This window comes from Sus scrofa, chromosome 11, assembly GCF_000003025.6.
Source record: "Sus scrofa isolate TJ Tabasco breed Duroc chromosome 11, Sscrofa11.1, whole genome shotgun sequence".
Taxonomy (NCBI): domain Eukaryota; kingdom Metazoa; phylum Chordata; class Mammalia; order Artiodactyla; family Suidae; genus Sus; species Sus scrofa.
In genome coordinates this window covers 20760619-20776658 of record NC_010453.5, presented here as the reverse complement: position 1 = coordinate 20776658, position 16040 = coordinate 20760619, and the positions used below count along the sequence as shown (strand labels likewise).

The 16040-nt window shown below is 45.1% G+C and overlaps 1 protein-coding gene across 5 annotated transcripts in view; it reads left to right on the top strand.

The window, feature by feature from the left end:
* The window catches only part of LRCH1 (leucine rich repeats and calponin homology domain containing 1), a 219087-nt gene that overhangs the window by 130085 nt on the left and 72962 nt on the right, over positions 1-16040 (top strand). For all 5 annotated transcript variants that reach the window (XM_013980521.2, XM_013980522.2, XM_013980520.2 and 2 more), the window contains exon 4: positions 9278-9383. In XM_013980521.2, the coding sequence (XP_013835975.2) occupies positions 9278-9383 (106 nt within the window). The remainder of the gene's footprint in view (positions 1-9277; positions 9384-16040) is intronic.

The window sequence follows — 16040 nt, the reverse complement described above, 5'->3', positions numbered from 1 at the left end:
CACGGCCACGCCAGACCCTTAACCCACTGAGCAAGGCCAGGGATCGAACCGGCAACCTCCTGGTTCATAGGCCGATTCCTTTCTGCTCTGCCCCAATGGGAACTCCCCATCTATTCTTATTTATCTTTCATATCTTTTTGCTTAAAATAGTGTGATACTACAAGTATCACGTCAGATGATTTTTGGCTATTAATTGGAAAAAAAAATTCCATGGAGAGCCTGTAGTAATTCTAGAATTGCCTGGGAGGCTTCTGTTTTGTGGTTACATAGTAACCAATGTGTCCAGAGGTAGAGAGAGAGAGAGAGACAACAACACAAAAAAACAGACACTCCCGCTGGGATTCAAGAGTACCTTCAGCCCCCTAGGTACTGATGAAATCTCTCAGCTTTCTATTAGGCTCTGAGCATTGTTTAAAAGATTTTGGAAGAGGAGTTCCCTTCGTGGGTCAGCAGAAACAAATCTGACTAGGAACCAGGAGGTCGCAGGTCCGATCCCTGGCCTTGCTTAGTGGGTTAAGGATCTGGCGTTGCTGTGAGCTGTGGTGTAGGTCACAGACTCGGCTCAGATCCTGAGTTGCTGTGGCTGTGGTGTAGGCTGGCAGCTGTAGCTCTGATTGGACCCCTAGCCTGGGGAACCTCCTTATGATAAGATTTTGGAAGGAATATTTTAAAAACTTTCATATGAGACTCAGAGTATCCTCAACTGAGCTGTCAACTCTCTTCTCTTCCAAGTATGAGCGAATGTTCGGGTCATCATTGTTTTAAAAAACCAAAATGAAAGCAGTGCGGCCCCCTGTGAGAAAGGAGGTGCCGTCTAATGTTTGAGAGCAGTTGGAACAATTAACCTAAGAATCTTAAAACACATAAAGCATTGCCATTCAGTCATTGCGACTGCACAGTGAATCTGGACAAGCAATTTTTCCTCCTTCCATGAAGACTTTCTTTAAGAAACATGTCTGGGGCGTTCCTGTTGTGGCGCAGTGGAAAGGAATCCAACTAGGGTCTATGAGGACGCGGGTTCGATCTCTGGCCTTGCTCAGTGGGTTGGGGATCCGGTGTTGCCATGAGCTGTGGTGTAGGTTGAAGATGTGGCTCGGATCCCGAGTTGCTGTGCCTGTGGTGTAGGCTGGCAGCTGCAGCTTCGATTTGACCTCTAGCCTGGGAACCTCCACGTGCCGCTGGTATGGCCTTGAAAAAAGAAAAGCAAGAAATACTTCTGAGGCATCTTTTCTTGAATCCACAAGAGAGGCCGAGGTGTATTTCCACATAGTTTCAGGAGTAGGGGACTTAGGGAATCTTAGCTCTTTGGACCTGCCCCTCCAGGGTCATTTCTGGTGGGAAGGATCTAGAACTTTCTGACCTCCTCGGCCACTTTGGCTTGTCTCCTTAGAGTTGTAGCTGTGCTTCTATGTTGCTTTGTAAGTTTTTGTATCTGCATGTTCTTTCTGTTAAGGGAAAGAGAGGAGTTCTGCCCTTGACGGAGCACCTGCTGTATGCCAGGCACTCTGCCGGGTACCTGACCTGTATTCTCTCATCTGATCGTGACAGGAACCCAGCATGGTGGATGGCCTGTCTTGCTTGCACAGACAAGTCTGAGTTTTAGAATTCCTTACCCCGAGGCTGGGGCTGTGATGGGGTGGAGCTGGAGTGAAAACCAGCTTTGTCTGATGAAAGCCCCAGGCCTTTGCCCAGCACAAGGTGGCGGTGCCCGCTGGGTCCTGGTCTAGATGGAGCCTCCCGTGGAGAGGAGCCATGGTTTCTTTCTGGGGTCTTCCCTGGTTCAGCTTGCACTGGTTTTCCCACCAAAGTTGAGGCAAGTGATGGACAGCGGGGAGAATGTTACAGAAACGGGGTGTGGTCCAAATGGGCCATGACTGTCCGCGAGCTTCCTCTCGAAGAACCACAAGGCAGGCGGGAGGGTCTGCAGACGGCGCTGGGCTCGACAGAACCTCATTTTACTCATAAAACAGTGTCAGCATCCTGGACACATGATTCTTTTACTTGTCGCATCATGACTGAAGGATAAGGTGTGTTACACATTGGGTTAGAAATACCGTATGAAGGCCATGTTATAGTAACAGACAGCTGGCTGTACGAAGCCGGGCACTCTACGTTGTGGCTCAGTGGAAGTGAGCCCGACTGATATCCACGAGGACACGGGTTCGATCCCTGGCCTCCCTCCGTGGATTAAGGATCTGGCATTGCCTTGAGCTGTGGTGTAGGTCGCAGACGTGGCTCGGATTTTGTGTGGCTGTGGCTGTGGCTGTGGTGTAGGCGGGCAGCTACAGCTCCCATTCGACCCCTAGCCTGGGAACCTCCCTATGCCGCAGGTGTGGCCCTAGAAAGCAAAGCAAAGCAAAACAAAGAAAAGAAGGATAAAAAGGAGAAAAGTCAAAGAACATTTCTCTCAAGTCCGTTAAGTATCTATCTTTCTAACAACACCCCTTCATTATTTCTGATGTGGTAAATGGATTTTCCTGATGTCGGAAGGAAATTAGAATTGTTTATAATCTCATCTCTTCTTTCTTCATAGGCACAGAGAAGTTAAGATATTTACCTACAGTTACACAGTGAGTCATACAAAAGACGTTTTTCAAAAAAGGACACAGTCGCATGATGGGAGGCTGGTATTAATAGCGTGTATTTCCTGTCAGAATGTTTGTTTTTTCTTCAACTAAATAGCTAGATTCTAAAAGATGACTTCAGCAATAGTATCACCACACTGAGTTTTTGAAAACCCTAGAGTCCGGGGAAGGTAGTGCATGAGAATAAATACCACATGCAGTTCGGCAGCTTAGCCTGGCCTTGCTGGAAATCTCTCTTCATTAACAGAGATCATCTTAGCCCAGTAGTATGTTGGCTTTCATCAGAAGTCACAGCTTAAACAAACATGTCCAGTCTTTTAAAAAATATTACTTTGAGCAAGTGAGCGTTTCCGGAGCTCCCATTGTGGCTCCGCAGAAATGAACCTGACGCGTATCCACGAGGACCTAGGATCGATGCCTGCCTCGCTCGATGGGTGAAGGAGCTGGCCTTGCCATGAGCCACAGTGTAGGTCACAGATGCGACTTGGATCTGGTGTGGCTGTGGCTGTGGTGTAGGCCAGCAGATGCAGCTCTGATTCGACCCCTAGCCTGGGAACTTCTATATGCTGCAGGTGTGGCCCTAAAAAGACCAAAAAATAAAAAAAAAAAAAAGAAAGAAAGCGAGCATTTCCTAGTTTAATGATCCTTGATCCTAGGATGTTTTCAGTCCTTGTCATTTTTGCATTCTCAAGGTAAGTTAACAGCTAACCATTAGTCAAGTAAAATGGATTAATCTCCAACATGCACTTAACACTTCTAGAGACGTTTTTTATTCCTAGAAGTGTTGTTTGGAATCTTCTAAAGTTTTTCTTTTGTTACTTAAAAGCATCTTTTAAGTAACAAAATCAGTGGAAACTAAATATATTTTAAGTCATACCTAATATTCTCTATTTTGTTTTCTTACCTAAATGACAAAATTAGGAGTTCCTGCTGTGGCACATTGGGTTAAGAATCTGCAGTGGCTCAGATTGCTGCAGAGGCGGGGGTTTGATCCCCGGCCTGGTGCAGTTGGTTAAAGGATTCAGCATCGCTGCAACTGTGACACAGGTTGCCATGGGTATGGCAATAAATAAATAAATGCATAAATAACAAAAGTTAGACTGGAAGGCCCATTAAAAAACTTAAGTTTGAGTTTATGTTATATACTGTATAATGATTAGGTTCATTCCAGTATCAAAAAGAATAGAGCTAATAAGTATGACATATTTATGATTTCTTTGGGGCCTACCTGTATACTTATAATACTGTGACACTACAGATATGGTAATTTGATGTCACTGTAGCTTGGAATAATTATTCTCCAAGACATTGCTTTGGGCTAATTGACTGTTCAGAAGGGATTCATTTAACTCTTCTAAGAAGCTACTGGCTCCCGAACTCATAGCTTGATTAATTCTCACTCATTATAGAAATGTGGGGCATTCATGTTTGTTTTTAAAATATTTTTCTAAATCTTATCTTTTAAAAATGAACTCTAGGAGTTCCCCCCGTGGCTCAGTGGACACGAATCTGAGTAGCATCCACAAGGACTCAGGTTTGATCCCTGGCCTCTGCTCAGTGGGTTCATGATCCTGTGTTGCCATGAGCTGTGATGTAGGTTGCAGATGCGGTTTGGATCTGGCGTTGCTGTGGCTGTGGTGTAGGCCGGCAGCTGTAGCTCCGATTTGACCCCTAGCCTGGGAACCTCCATGTGCCGTAGATGCAGTCCTAAAAGACAGAAGAAGAAAAAAAAAAAAGGAACTCCAAAAAAAAAAAGCCATCTTTTCTTTCAGGCTAAATGTGGACAGGCATGTTCTAGAGATGCAGGCTATTCTAGGAATGTTGCTTTTACAGTTTCTAACTTGAAGTGTCTTATCCCCAAACATCTAAACTATTCTCTTCTCTGTCCTCCTCCTCATTCCCCAACTAATTAGGACATAATTACCTATGGGGTTTTATTTTTGTGACGCAATTCATAACCTCTTTAAAACTTGGCAGGTTTCAGCGGTTGGGAGGGAATAGAGTTTGCACAGTTTTAATCATCCAGCAGTGAAAAGCCTTCATCTAGCTTGTCCGCTGGATCTGCCTGGGCATTTTTTCCCTTGTTATGTTGGCAGAACGGGAAGTAACTGACAGCAGTGCAGAGGACTATTAAAATAATTTGACCTTCACCGTATACCCTTCCAATTATGAATGGACAGTTGGACTTTGTGTTTCTAATTGTCTGCAGATGTCCTGTCCTGTAAGCTACAAGGAACTTGTTTTTGTCCTTATGTGAAGTTCTTTTTTTTCTTTTTTAAAGGTTAATTAGAAAAGCATTTTCCCGGCTGGTAAATAAGTATTTAAATAAAGCTGAGGGGGGGGGGGTCTTGTTGGCTTCCTTAAAGCCGGTTAGAAATATACGTTGGGGGAGTTCCCGTCGTGGCACAGTGGTTAACAAATCTGACTAGGAACCGTGAGGCTGCAGGTTCAGTCCCTGGCCTTGCTCAGTGGATTGAGGATCCGGCGTTGCCGTGAGCTGTGGTGTAGGTTCCAGATTTGGCTTAGATCCTGCGTTGCTGTGGCTCTGGCGTAGGCCGGCGGCTGCAGCTCAGGTTAGACCCCTAGCCTGGGAACCTCCATATGCCGCAAGTATAGCCCTAGAAAAGACAGAAAGACAAGAAAAAAGAAATATACGTTGGGAAAATTACCTTGTGTTTACGTGGAAAGCTCATTCTAATTTCATGGCTGACCAGGGGTAATCGACAAAGTGCGGAGTGAATCCAGTGCCCACACAAACCATTGCATAAGGATGCACCTCACCTCAGGCGATCGCATGCTGAGAACATGCTGCCTAAATAGATCTGTTATCTTTTGGCCTTCCCCACCCTCCTCTCTCTCTTTTTTATTTTATTTTATTTTATTTTATTTTTTTTGTCTTTTTTTGCTATTTCTTGGGCCGCTCCCACGGCATATGGAGGTTCCCAGGCTAGGGGTCGAATCGGAGCTGCAGCCACCGGCCTACGCCAGAGCCACAGCAACACGGGATCTGAGCCGCGTCTGCTACCTACACCACAGCTCACAGCAACGCCGGATCCTTAACCCACTGAGCAAGGGCAGGGACCGAACCCGCAACCTCATGGTTCCTAGTCGGAATCGTTAACCACTGCGCCAAGACGGGAACTCCTCTCCTCTCTCTTTTTAAGAGAAAGATTTTTGAAAATTGTGTCCTTGAGGCGTTCCTGCTATGGTGCGACGGGATCGGTTGTGTCTCTGCAGCACCAGGATGCAGATTCGATCCCTGCCACGGCACAATGGGTTAAAGGATCTGGCGTTGCCACCACTGCAGCTTGGATCTGATCCCTGGCCTGGGAATGCCACATGCCGCTAGGAGGCCAAAAGTGAAAAGGGGAAAAAAAGAAAAAAAAAAACTGTGTCCTTGAAACTTCTGAAAATCATCAGTTTCACATTAAAAATCTGTGGTTTTCATGATCTGCCAAAGGGTCTTTCTCATGCTGTCACTCACAGATTTACCAAAACATTTTCGATGTCGGTGACATAAATTCTCCCAGGAAAACAGTTCCCACTAATTCTTCCCGCACAGCCTCCACTCCTCTCAGTCATTGCCAAGGTGACTGTGCCTGGTCCCGAGTCCAGTAAAAGGACCTCATCTCATATGTTTCTGGGGCTTACCTGTGTACGATTTGTGTGAGGGCTCCTTGATTAAAATGGGACCTCTCGCTTATTTGTAACTTGGTTAAAGCAAAGAAAGATAAAGCTTTCATTGAAAGGATTTGTCTCTTGACTTCTGTGGCTGATCAAATGCCATAGTAATTGGGGAAAATGGCATTTCACTTGTCACTACTCCTTTAGAGAAGCATCTTCAAAAAAGCAGAGTAATTTACTGACTCAGTGAAGGACTAAGGATGACTGAGCAAATCTCTGGACCTCCTAGTTCTGCGATTATTTCCTTAGACTTTTACTTATTTATTTATTTGATTTTTATTTTTTTGTCATTTTAGGGTGGCACACATGGCCTATGGAGGTTCCCAGGCTAGGAGTCTAATTGGAGCTGTAGCTGCCAGCCTGCCCCACAGCTACAGCAACGCAGGATCCGAGCCTCATCTTCGACTTACACACACCACAGCTCACGTCAATGCAGGATCCTTAGCCCACTGAGTGAGGTGAGGGATCGAACTGACAACCTCATGGTTCCTAGTTGGATTTGTTAACCACTGAGCCATGACGGGAACTCCTATTTCCTTAGACTTCTGTGCCCATAGATGTGCTCGTGGGGTTTTTCTTTTGAACACTAGGGGTGTTTTTCATAAAATTTGCTGTGACTTTTCCGGGTCAGAAGCAATGCAGCAACAGCCAGCTTGGTGATGGGGGAAGGATATGCCATCAAACACCTAATGTTCTTTTTTTAAAAAAAATTTGGTGCAGCATATGGAAATTCCCGGGCCATGGATTGAATGAACCTGCGCTACAGCAGCTTCCCAAGCCGCTGCAGTGACGACACTGGATCCTTAACCCCCTGCACCACTAGAGAACTCTGAACACCTAATGTTCTTCACCTGCCACCCACCAGCCCCCCACCCCCACCCACGTCAGACAGCTGAGTGCAGAACAGCACGGCAGGCTGGTCCCGGTGTGTGCACCAGCCTTTACAGATCTCAGCTTCATTCCCTGTAGGAGGAGCAATGTTATTCCTCTTCATCCAGCGACAGCCGTTTAGCACCTTCCTGACCTTGACAGGTGGGCACGTCCCCTGAGAGTATTTAAATGAGACACTCTTAGAGGACTGTGGTCCACTGTGTCCAGCACAGCCCCGCTCGTACACGGACTCTGGGGGTTTCGGAATGCCTCCCATTTGAGTGAATGTGCAACATTTCTGAAACAAAGCCTTGCTGCCTTCTAAAAGCAGGACCGAACAGGGGAGTTTTTGCAGGCTCGGCAGTGATGTGGGATCTTTAAGGACTTGAGCTCTCGGGGGTCATTTGTAGCCTCAGTACACCTGTGGGTCCGTGACATCAGGCGGGACCTGTAAGGGATTTGGTGTGTGTGTGAGAGCCTCCTGTGATCCCAGCCAGAGACAGAATGAACTGCAGCATTAGAGAGCATCAACATAAGTGGACTTTAGACATTTCAGCCCACATTTATTGATCCCTTATTTTTTTGGGGGGGGGCGCTGCACCCTTGGCATATAGAGATTCCCAGGCTAGGAGTCAAATCAGAGCTGTAGCCCCCAGCTTACACCACAGCCACAGTAACGCTGGATCTGAGCCATATCTGTGACCTGCACCAGAGGTCACAGCAACGCCGGATCCTTAACCCACTGAGCGAGGTCGGGGATTGAACCTGCGTCCTCATGGATTCATTTCCATTGAGCCGGGACGGGAACTCCCCAATCCCTTACTTCGTACCTGGCATTCTGCTCGGCACCAGGAAAGCGTGAACAAGACGCCCTTTCTTCCAGCGAGGAGCACACAGGCTTAGAGGAGAAGGCAAACGTTTGAGCAGACCTGCATTTGGGACCTTACCCTAGAGTTCCTGGGAGCTGTTGGAGAGGTTTCAGCTGGTGAATGATACAGGGAGATGCACACCCTGTACCTGTTCACTCTGGGGAGGGTGGATCCGTGGAGGAGACTGATGCCTGGAAATAAACAGGAGACCATGAGGGTGTCTACCTGAGGGGTCCTGCTGGTCTGGACTAAAGGCGTAGCTGGGGTGAGGAGGTGGAGAGCCGGGCCGAGGTCTAGAGACAAAAGGAAGAGGGGGACTAGGGCCGATAATAGGGATATAGAAGATTAAACATGTTGTGCTTAGAATAGATTTACAAGGAGATCCTGCTGAATAGCACTGAGAACTATGTCTAGATACTCATGTTGCAACAGAAGAAAGGGTGGGGGAAAAATGTAATTGTAATGTATACATGTAAGGTTAACCTGACCCCCTTGCTGTACAGTGGGAAAATAAAAAAAAAAAAAATCAGAAATGCTTAACCCTTCACCAGTAGCTATTGCTGAACAATAAATTATTTGCTTCCACTGCTGGGAAAAAAAAAAAAAAAAACATGTTGTGGCCACTGGTTTACATGTGCCAAGAGGTGATGCCCAGCAGGGATTGCGAAGAAGGTGGTCGTTTTGCGAAGCAAAGAAGACACCATCTTCAGAGCCCACAGTCTTGCTCATCAAATATCTGTGACGGCGTTCAAAGGCTGGAAACTTTGGACCTGGATATGAATTCCGTTTTGAATAAATAATGCATCCAAACAGTGCATTAATTTAAGATGCATAGTGATGCAGCATTGGGCTGGAAATTCCTTCTTAGCGGGAACTCTGGTGTGCGCAGGTGGCGGCCAGCTGCCTGAACTTCGCTGCGCGTCATCGGTCTCATCTGTGACTATTAGGGCGGTGATAGTGCCTCATGGATTTGTTTTGAGCATGAAATAAGACCCAAGCCTGCGAGAGCAGTGGCAGAGGAGCTCCCGAAGGCTGCTCACATGCTTCCTTCCTTTCTCTCCTCTCCCCGGAGGATGTTCCAGACGTTACCCTTTCGTTTCCTTCTCTGTGCTCACAAGCCTTTCTTGGCCTGGGACCTGGAGACCAGCAGAAAAGGGGACCTACCTGTGTAGTTATCCTAATGTTTACATTCCTTCAGGAGATGTCACACGAGCAGTCTGAGTTCCTGAAACAGGGCCTTCATCGTGTCCCTCTGTGTTTTCAATACAGGACGTCAGCTGCAACGAGATCACAGCCTTGCCTCAGCAGATAGGACAGTTGAAATCCTTACGAGAGCTGAATGTCAGAAGAAATTACCTTAAAGTTTTACCACAAGGTAAAAAACGGAAAGTGGGGAAAATGAATCAAACAGGAGACTGTTAGAGTTTTTTATCTACCTTTGGGAAGTTAGATCTCGTCATGTTTGTCGGTGTCTTTGATAGTAATTACCATTTGCATTTCATGTGCAGATAACAGAAAAGTTATACTCAAGTTGTTTAGTCAAGGGGTCAATAACAAAATCATTCCTGGTTTAAGGCTGTTTGTGTGTGTGTGTGTGTGTGTGTGTGTATGTGTATTAGTTTTCTCAGGCTCTCATAACAAAGTACCACGGATTGGGTGGCTTAAGCAACAGAAATGTATTTTCCCTCAGGCTGGAAGTCTGAGATCATACGGGCCGATTCGGTTTCTTCTGAAGCCCCTCCCCTTGGCTTGTTGATGGCCATCTTTTCTCTGCATTTTTGTGTCATCTGCCCTCAATATCTGTGTCCTAATCTCGTCTTCTTGTAAAGACACCCATCCTATTGGAGTAGGGCCTGCTCTAATGACCTTTTTTATTTTTTTGGTCTTTTTAGGGCCGCACCTCCGGCATATGGAGGTTCCCAGGCTCGGGGTCTAATCAGAGCTGCAGCTACCGGCCTACACCACAGCCACAGCAACGCAGGATCCGAGCCGCATCTGTGACCTACACTACAGCTCATGGCAATGCCGGATCCTTAACCCCACTGAGCGAGGCCAGGGATCGAACCTGCGTCCTCATGTGTACTAGTCAGGTTCATTACTGCTGAGCCACAACGGGAACTTCTAAGGACCTCCTTTTAACTCAGCTATCTTTTAAAGACTTTTCTCCAAATACAGTCACGTCTGAGTCCTGAGGGTTAGGGCTCCAGTATATGAGTTTGCAGGGCACACAATTCAGCTCCTACCAGGAGGCAACATGAATTGCTTTTGGTGTAGATGTGTGACCTTCCGGAACGGCCAGCCAGCCTTTGAGTTGCTGTGCTTGGTCCCGCAGATCCTGTCTCCAGAGTTTCAGGTTTGGGGGGGGGGCGGTCTGGGAGCCTTGACTGGGAAGCTGCAGTGCTTGGAATCCATGATTCAGCCAAGGGCAGGCTCCGGCTGAAGTGAAACTTGGGCTGTTAACACTTGTGGTTTTGATGAATTTCTCAAATCCTGGAGCAAGAATGGCTCTAGAGCCTCAGCATTGAGACTCGGGCCACTGAAAACACAGCAAGAGCACCGAGCCCCACAAGACAGCCTCATTCCAGAGCCAGACTCCGGCAAACCCATCCCTGCAGCCGTGGGCTTTCCCCATGTGTCCTTCTGATAGGTCATGTTGAAGTTCAAGTAAAAAGTTACTCAGTCAAAATATTGTCAATCAGCTGTACTTTAACAAAATAAAAATAAACTTAAAAATTAAAAGAACTATTTATTCAGGGAGTTCCTGTTGTGGCTCAGTGGAAATGAACCCAACTAGTATCCTCAAGGATGCGGGTTCAATCTCTGGCCCCGCTCAGTGGGTTAAAATCCACTGTGGCCATGAACTGCAGCACGGGTCGCAGATGCAGCTCCGATCCCGAGTTGCTACGGCTGTGGTGTAGGCCGGCAGCTGTAGCTCCCATTCAACCCCTAGCCTGGGAATTCCCATATGCTGCAGGTGTGGCCCTAAAAAGAAAAAAAGAAAGAAAAAAAAGAAATATTTATTCAGGAATATTATATCATTTAGAACTTGGACAAACACCTTGTGGGTGGTGCTGGATTTGAATTTCCTATTTTGGGGGTTCCATTTGGACCTGCATTAGGAATGTGTTGACAGGCTGCAGAACACTGAATGCTTTCTCCAAAACATACTCTGGTTTTCACAGATCGCATTGATTTCTGTCGTTTTCATTTAAGGACATCAAGGCATACCTGATTTCGAACTTCTCTTGAAAAATATACCTCAGAGCGAAATCCTGTATTTGGAAACAGCATTTCGTTAATCTGACTCTAATGCTGATTTTTGTATTTTCTCTGAGAGCTGCCTGATTTTTATTATTATCTTCCTGCTTCATGATCTTTGGCTTGAAATGCTTCGTTATGCCAGGCAAGAAAACAGAGCTCATGAATGCGAAAGACCTGTATCAGGTGCTGCGGAGGTGGGAGTTTGAAGGGTTTTCTGCCACCTTCACCTTTCTCATGCCGGCTAGTACTTTAAAGAAGAAAAATCAGAAGCTGTCTCGGTATAAAGATTTATTACTTTATTCCTCGAGATGATTTGGTACAAAAGCATTGATTTGGAGTTCCTGCAGTGGGTTAAAAATCTGACTGCTGCGGCCCAGGTCCCTGTGGAGGTGCAGGTTCAATCCCAGGTCAGCTCAGTGAGTTAAAGGATCCAGGGTTGCTGTGGCTGCAGCCTGGATTCAGTCCCTGGCCCGGGAACTTTCATATGCCATGGGTATGGCCATCACAATTAAAAAAGCATCGATTTTTCGTTTTGTCATTGCGCAGTTCCAGTTTTGAATGGATGAAATTGTTGTCCTTGGTTTGAGCAAGTACAACAGAAAAACCCTTACATCAAATTTACACACATATAGCCTTTCATAGCATTAAAGAAAACTTTCTTTTAAATGAATGAATTAATTTGTTTTTATTTATTTTGTCTTTTTGGAGCCGCACCATTGGCATATGGAGGTTCCCAGGCTAGGGGTTGAATCGGAGCTGTAGCTGCCAGCCTACGCCACAGCCACAGTAACATGGGATCCGAGCTGTGTCTGCCACCTACACCACAGCTCAGGGTAACGCTGGATCCTTAACCCATTGAGCGAGGCCAGGGATCGAACCTCCGTCTTCATGGATGCTAGTCAGGTTCGTTAACCACTAAGCCACGATGGGAACTCCTCTTTTAAATTTAAACTCTTAGGTTAATTATCGAGAAATCATCACAAATTATTAAACTCTCATTTTCAAAAGAAAAATGTAATTACCATGGAGTAGTTTCCTGTAATAGTTTAGAAACGTGTGGGAGAACGTGCATCTGTATCATCGAGTTATTTATTTCTCTCGCCACTCCTTACTCTCTTAAGAGCCTTCCTTCGCCTGAAAAGATCAATTACAAATGTCTATATTTTCCATAATTATGTTTTTTTAGGATTGGCATTTTCATGTACACTCAGAGCTCAAACTTGAGTTTACTAGGGGGGAAAATTTTTTCTTTGGTCATAATTTTCTGAATATCGAGTTTCTTTTTGCTTCACTCCGGGGATCTCTGTTAACAAAAGAGCACTGATAATGTTCTCAGGCAGTGGGTTTAAAGACTTTTCATATTTAGTCATTTGTTTATCTTCTGTGAGTACCCCTCCTCATGTGCTTTCAGTTTGGGGAGGGGGTGGGAACGTTTGTGATGTGGTTTGCCCACATCAGTTTGGGGGTGGTTTTACTACAGCTGATGCAGTGGGGAGACTATTTTGTTCTTTCTGGGACCAGAACGGGCAGAGGATTAATGCGGTCATTCATTGCCCCTCTTAGCAGCGGAGCAAGAGGAGTGGGATTCCTTGTTAGTTTTCTTTTTTAAAAAAATTAATTACCTTAATTACCTTAAGTATAGCTGATTTAAAGTATTGTGCCAGTTTCTACTGTACAGCATAGTGACCCAGTCGTAAGTATAAATACATTCTCTTTCTTCTATTATCTTCATCATATGCTATGGCAAGAGACTGGATATAGTTCCCTGCGCTGTACAGTAGAACCTCATTGCTTATCCATTCTAAGTGCAATAGTTTGCACTTATTAACACCCAACCCTCTGTCCATCCCATTCCCTCCCCCTTGGCAACCAACAGGTCCGTTCTCTATGTCTTTGAGTCTGTTTATGTGTTGTTGTTTTTTAATTACTCAATGAATTTTATTACATTTATAGGTGTACAGCAGTCATCACAACTGAATTTTATAGCATTTCCATCCTAAAGCCCCAGTACATCCCCCCACCCCCCAACCTGTCTTCTTTGGAAACCATAAGTTTTTGCCTAAGGGCAAAACGGTAGCCACTATCTCATAGGCTGCTGCAAGATCTGGAATTGCTCCATCCGCAGCCCAGCAGCTGAAGACACAAAATGACCTCACATTTAATACAAGACTGTCTGAAGCGAAGGTTCTATCTCCTTTGCCTCCCAACAGTTTGCAGGTGAGGGAGGTTTCAAAATAGAAAGTGTATCAGAAGAGGGTCACCAGACCCTACCTACAGAGGGCATCTGTTAGTTTGCTTTCTGCTATTCCTTTTGTCTACTTTTAATAATAATGTCTTATTTTTTTCTTCAGGGAACCATACTCTTCCAGTATAAGTCCATGTGGTTTAGTTGGTAGTAACCCTATTCAGTGGCTTCAGGGACAGATACATGATTCAGGAGATGGCCCGTCAGAGCACTGACTCCCTTGACCACAATGCCTGTCTGGCTGACTTCACTTAGCATGGTAATTTCTAGGTCCATCCATGTTGCTGCAAATGCCGTTCTTTCATTCCTTTTAATGGCTGAGTAATATTCCATTGTGTATATGTACCACATCTTTTTTAGCCACCTCTCTTCTGATAGACATTTAGATTGTTTCCATGTCGTGGCTATTGTATATAGTGCTACAGTGAACATTGGAGTACATGTATCTTTGCCAGTCATGGTTTTCTCTGGATAGATGCCCAGGAGTGGGATTGCTGGATCAAATGGTAATTCTATTTTTAGTTTTTTGAGGAATCTCCGTACTGTTTTCCACAGTGGTTGCACCATTTTACATTCCCACCAACAGTGCAACAGGGTTCCCTTTTCTCCACACCCTCTCCAGCATTTATTGTTTGTAGTCTTTTTGATGACGGCCATTCTGGCTGGTGTAAGGTGGTACCTCATCGTGGTTTTGATTTGCATTTCTCTGATAATGAATGATGCTGAACATCTTTTCATGTGTTTTTTGGCCACCTGTATGTCTTCTTTGGAGAATTGTCTGTTTAGATCTTCTGCCCATTTTTTGATGGGGTTGTTTGTTTTTTGGTACTGCACTGCAAAGTTGTTTATAAATTTTGGAGATTAATCCCTTGTCCGTGGCTTGATTTGCAAAGATCTTCTCCCATTCTGTGGGTTGTCTTTCTGTTTTGTTTAGGGTTTCCTTTGCTGTGCAGAAACTTTGAAGTTTAAGTCCCGTTTTTTATTTTTGTTTTTATTGTCATTACTCTAGGAGGTGGATCTGAGAAGATATTGCTGTGGTTTATGTTGGAGAGTGTTTGGCCTATGTTTTCCTCTAAGAGTTTTATAGTAACCGGTCTTATATTTAGATGTCTTTAATCCATTTTGAGTTTATTTTTGTGTGTGGTGTTAGGAAGTGTTCTAATTTCATTCTTTTCCATGTGGCTGTCCAGTTTTCCCAGCACCACTTATTGAACAGACTGTCTTTTCTCCATTGTATATTCTTGCCTCCTTTGTCATAGATGAGTTGACTGTAGGTGCGTGGGTTTAATTCTGGGCTTCCTGTCCTGTTCCACTGATCTACATTTCTGTTTTGTGCCAGTACCATATGGCTTGGATGGCGAGTCTGTTTCTGTTTTGTAGATAGGTTCATTTGTGCCATATTTTATTTTATTTTTTTTCCATTTTTTTTTAAATTACTCAAATGTGTGCCATATTTTAGATTCCACATATAAGCGATATAATATGGTGTTTGTCTTTTTTTTTTTTTTTTTTTTTTTGTCTTTTTGCTATTTCTTGGCCGCTCCTGCAGCATATGGAGGTTCCCAGGCTAGGGGTCGAATTGGAGCCTTAGCCACCGGCCTACGCCAGAGCCACAGCAACGTGGGATCCGAGCCGCGTCTGCAACCTACACCACAGCTCACGGCAACGCCGGATCATTAACCCACTGAGCAAGGGCAGGGACCGAACCCGCAACCTCATGGTTCCTAGTCGGATTCGTTAACCACTGCGCCACGACGGGAACTCCCCGTGTTTGTCTTTCTGACTTCTCTTAATATGAAAATCTCTGCTAAGATTGCTGCAGATGGCATTATTTTGTTCTTTTTTGTGGCTGAGTTGTATTCTATTGTGTATATTTACCACATCTCAATCCATGCAAGTGTCAGTGGACGTTTAGGTTGTTTCCATGTCTTGGCTATTGTGAATAGTGCTGCAGTGAACACAGGGGTGCATGTATCTTTTTGATTCTTTTGACCTTTTTTGAGGTGGCATTACCCTTTTCTCCTCCATTTCCTTGTTGTGAAACCATCAGGTTCCAGCTTTCCTAAACCAAGATGGTAACTGTGTTCCCAGCGGGCACTAAAAGGCATATAGTCATCATAAAAACCATTTCTTACTTATTTAACTGTGAGCTGCCTTCCTTCCCCCTCCTGCTACGTCTTCCGGAAACTTAGCTCTCTAGTCTTGCTTAAACATCTTCATTGTAAGTGGCAAGTTGCTGAGGATCTAGGGTCCAGTTAACTTTCGCTACCAATTGCCAAGCTAACTTTAGTGAGTCAGGTTAACCACTAGAGAGATGGATTCATGTTCCTGGAGGTTACAGCAAGGAGAGACTCTTTAGTCCCTCTCGTTCTCAGCCCTGTTTTAGAAATAAGCTAAGAAATGGAAAGAGATCTTAGTTTCCCCTTTCCTTTGACTTTCTTGATTCCATGCTGTCCTCTGGGTTCACCTGCTTCTCTCCTCTACCTGCCAGTGCTTTTGAAATGCTTCATCAAGGCAACCAGGACC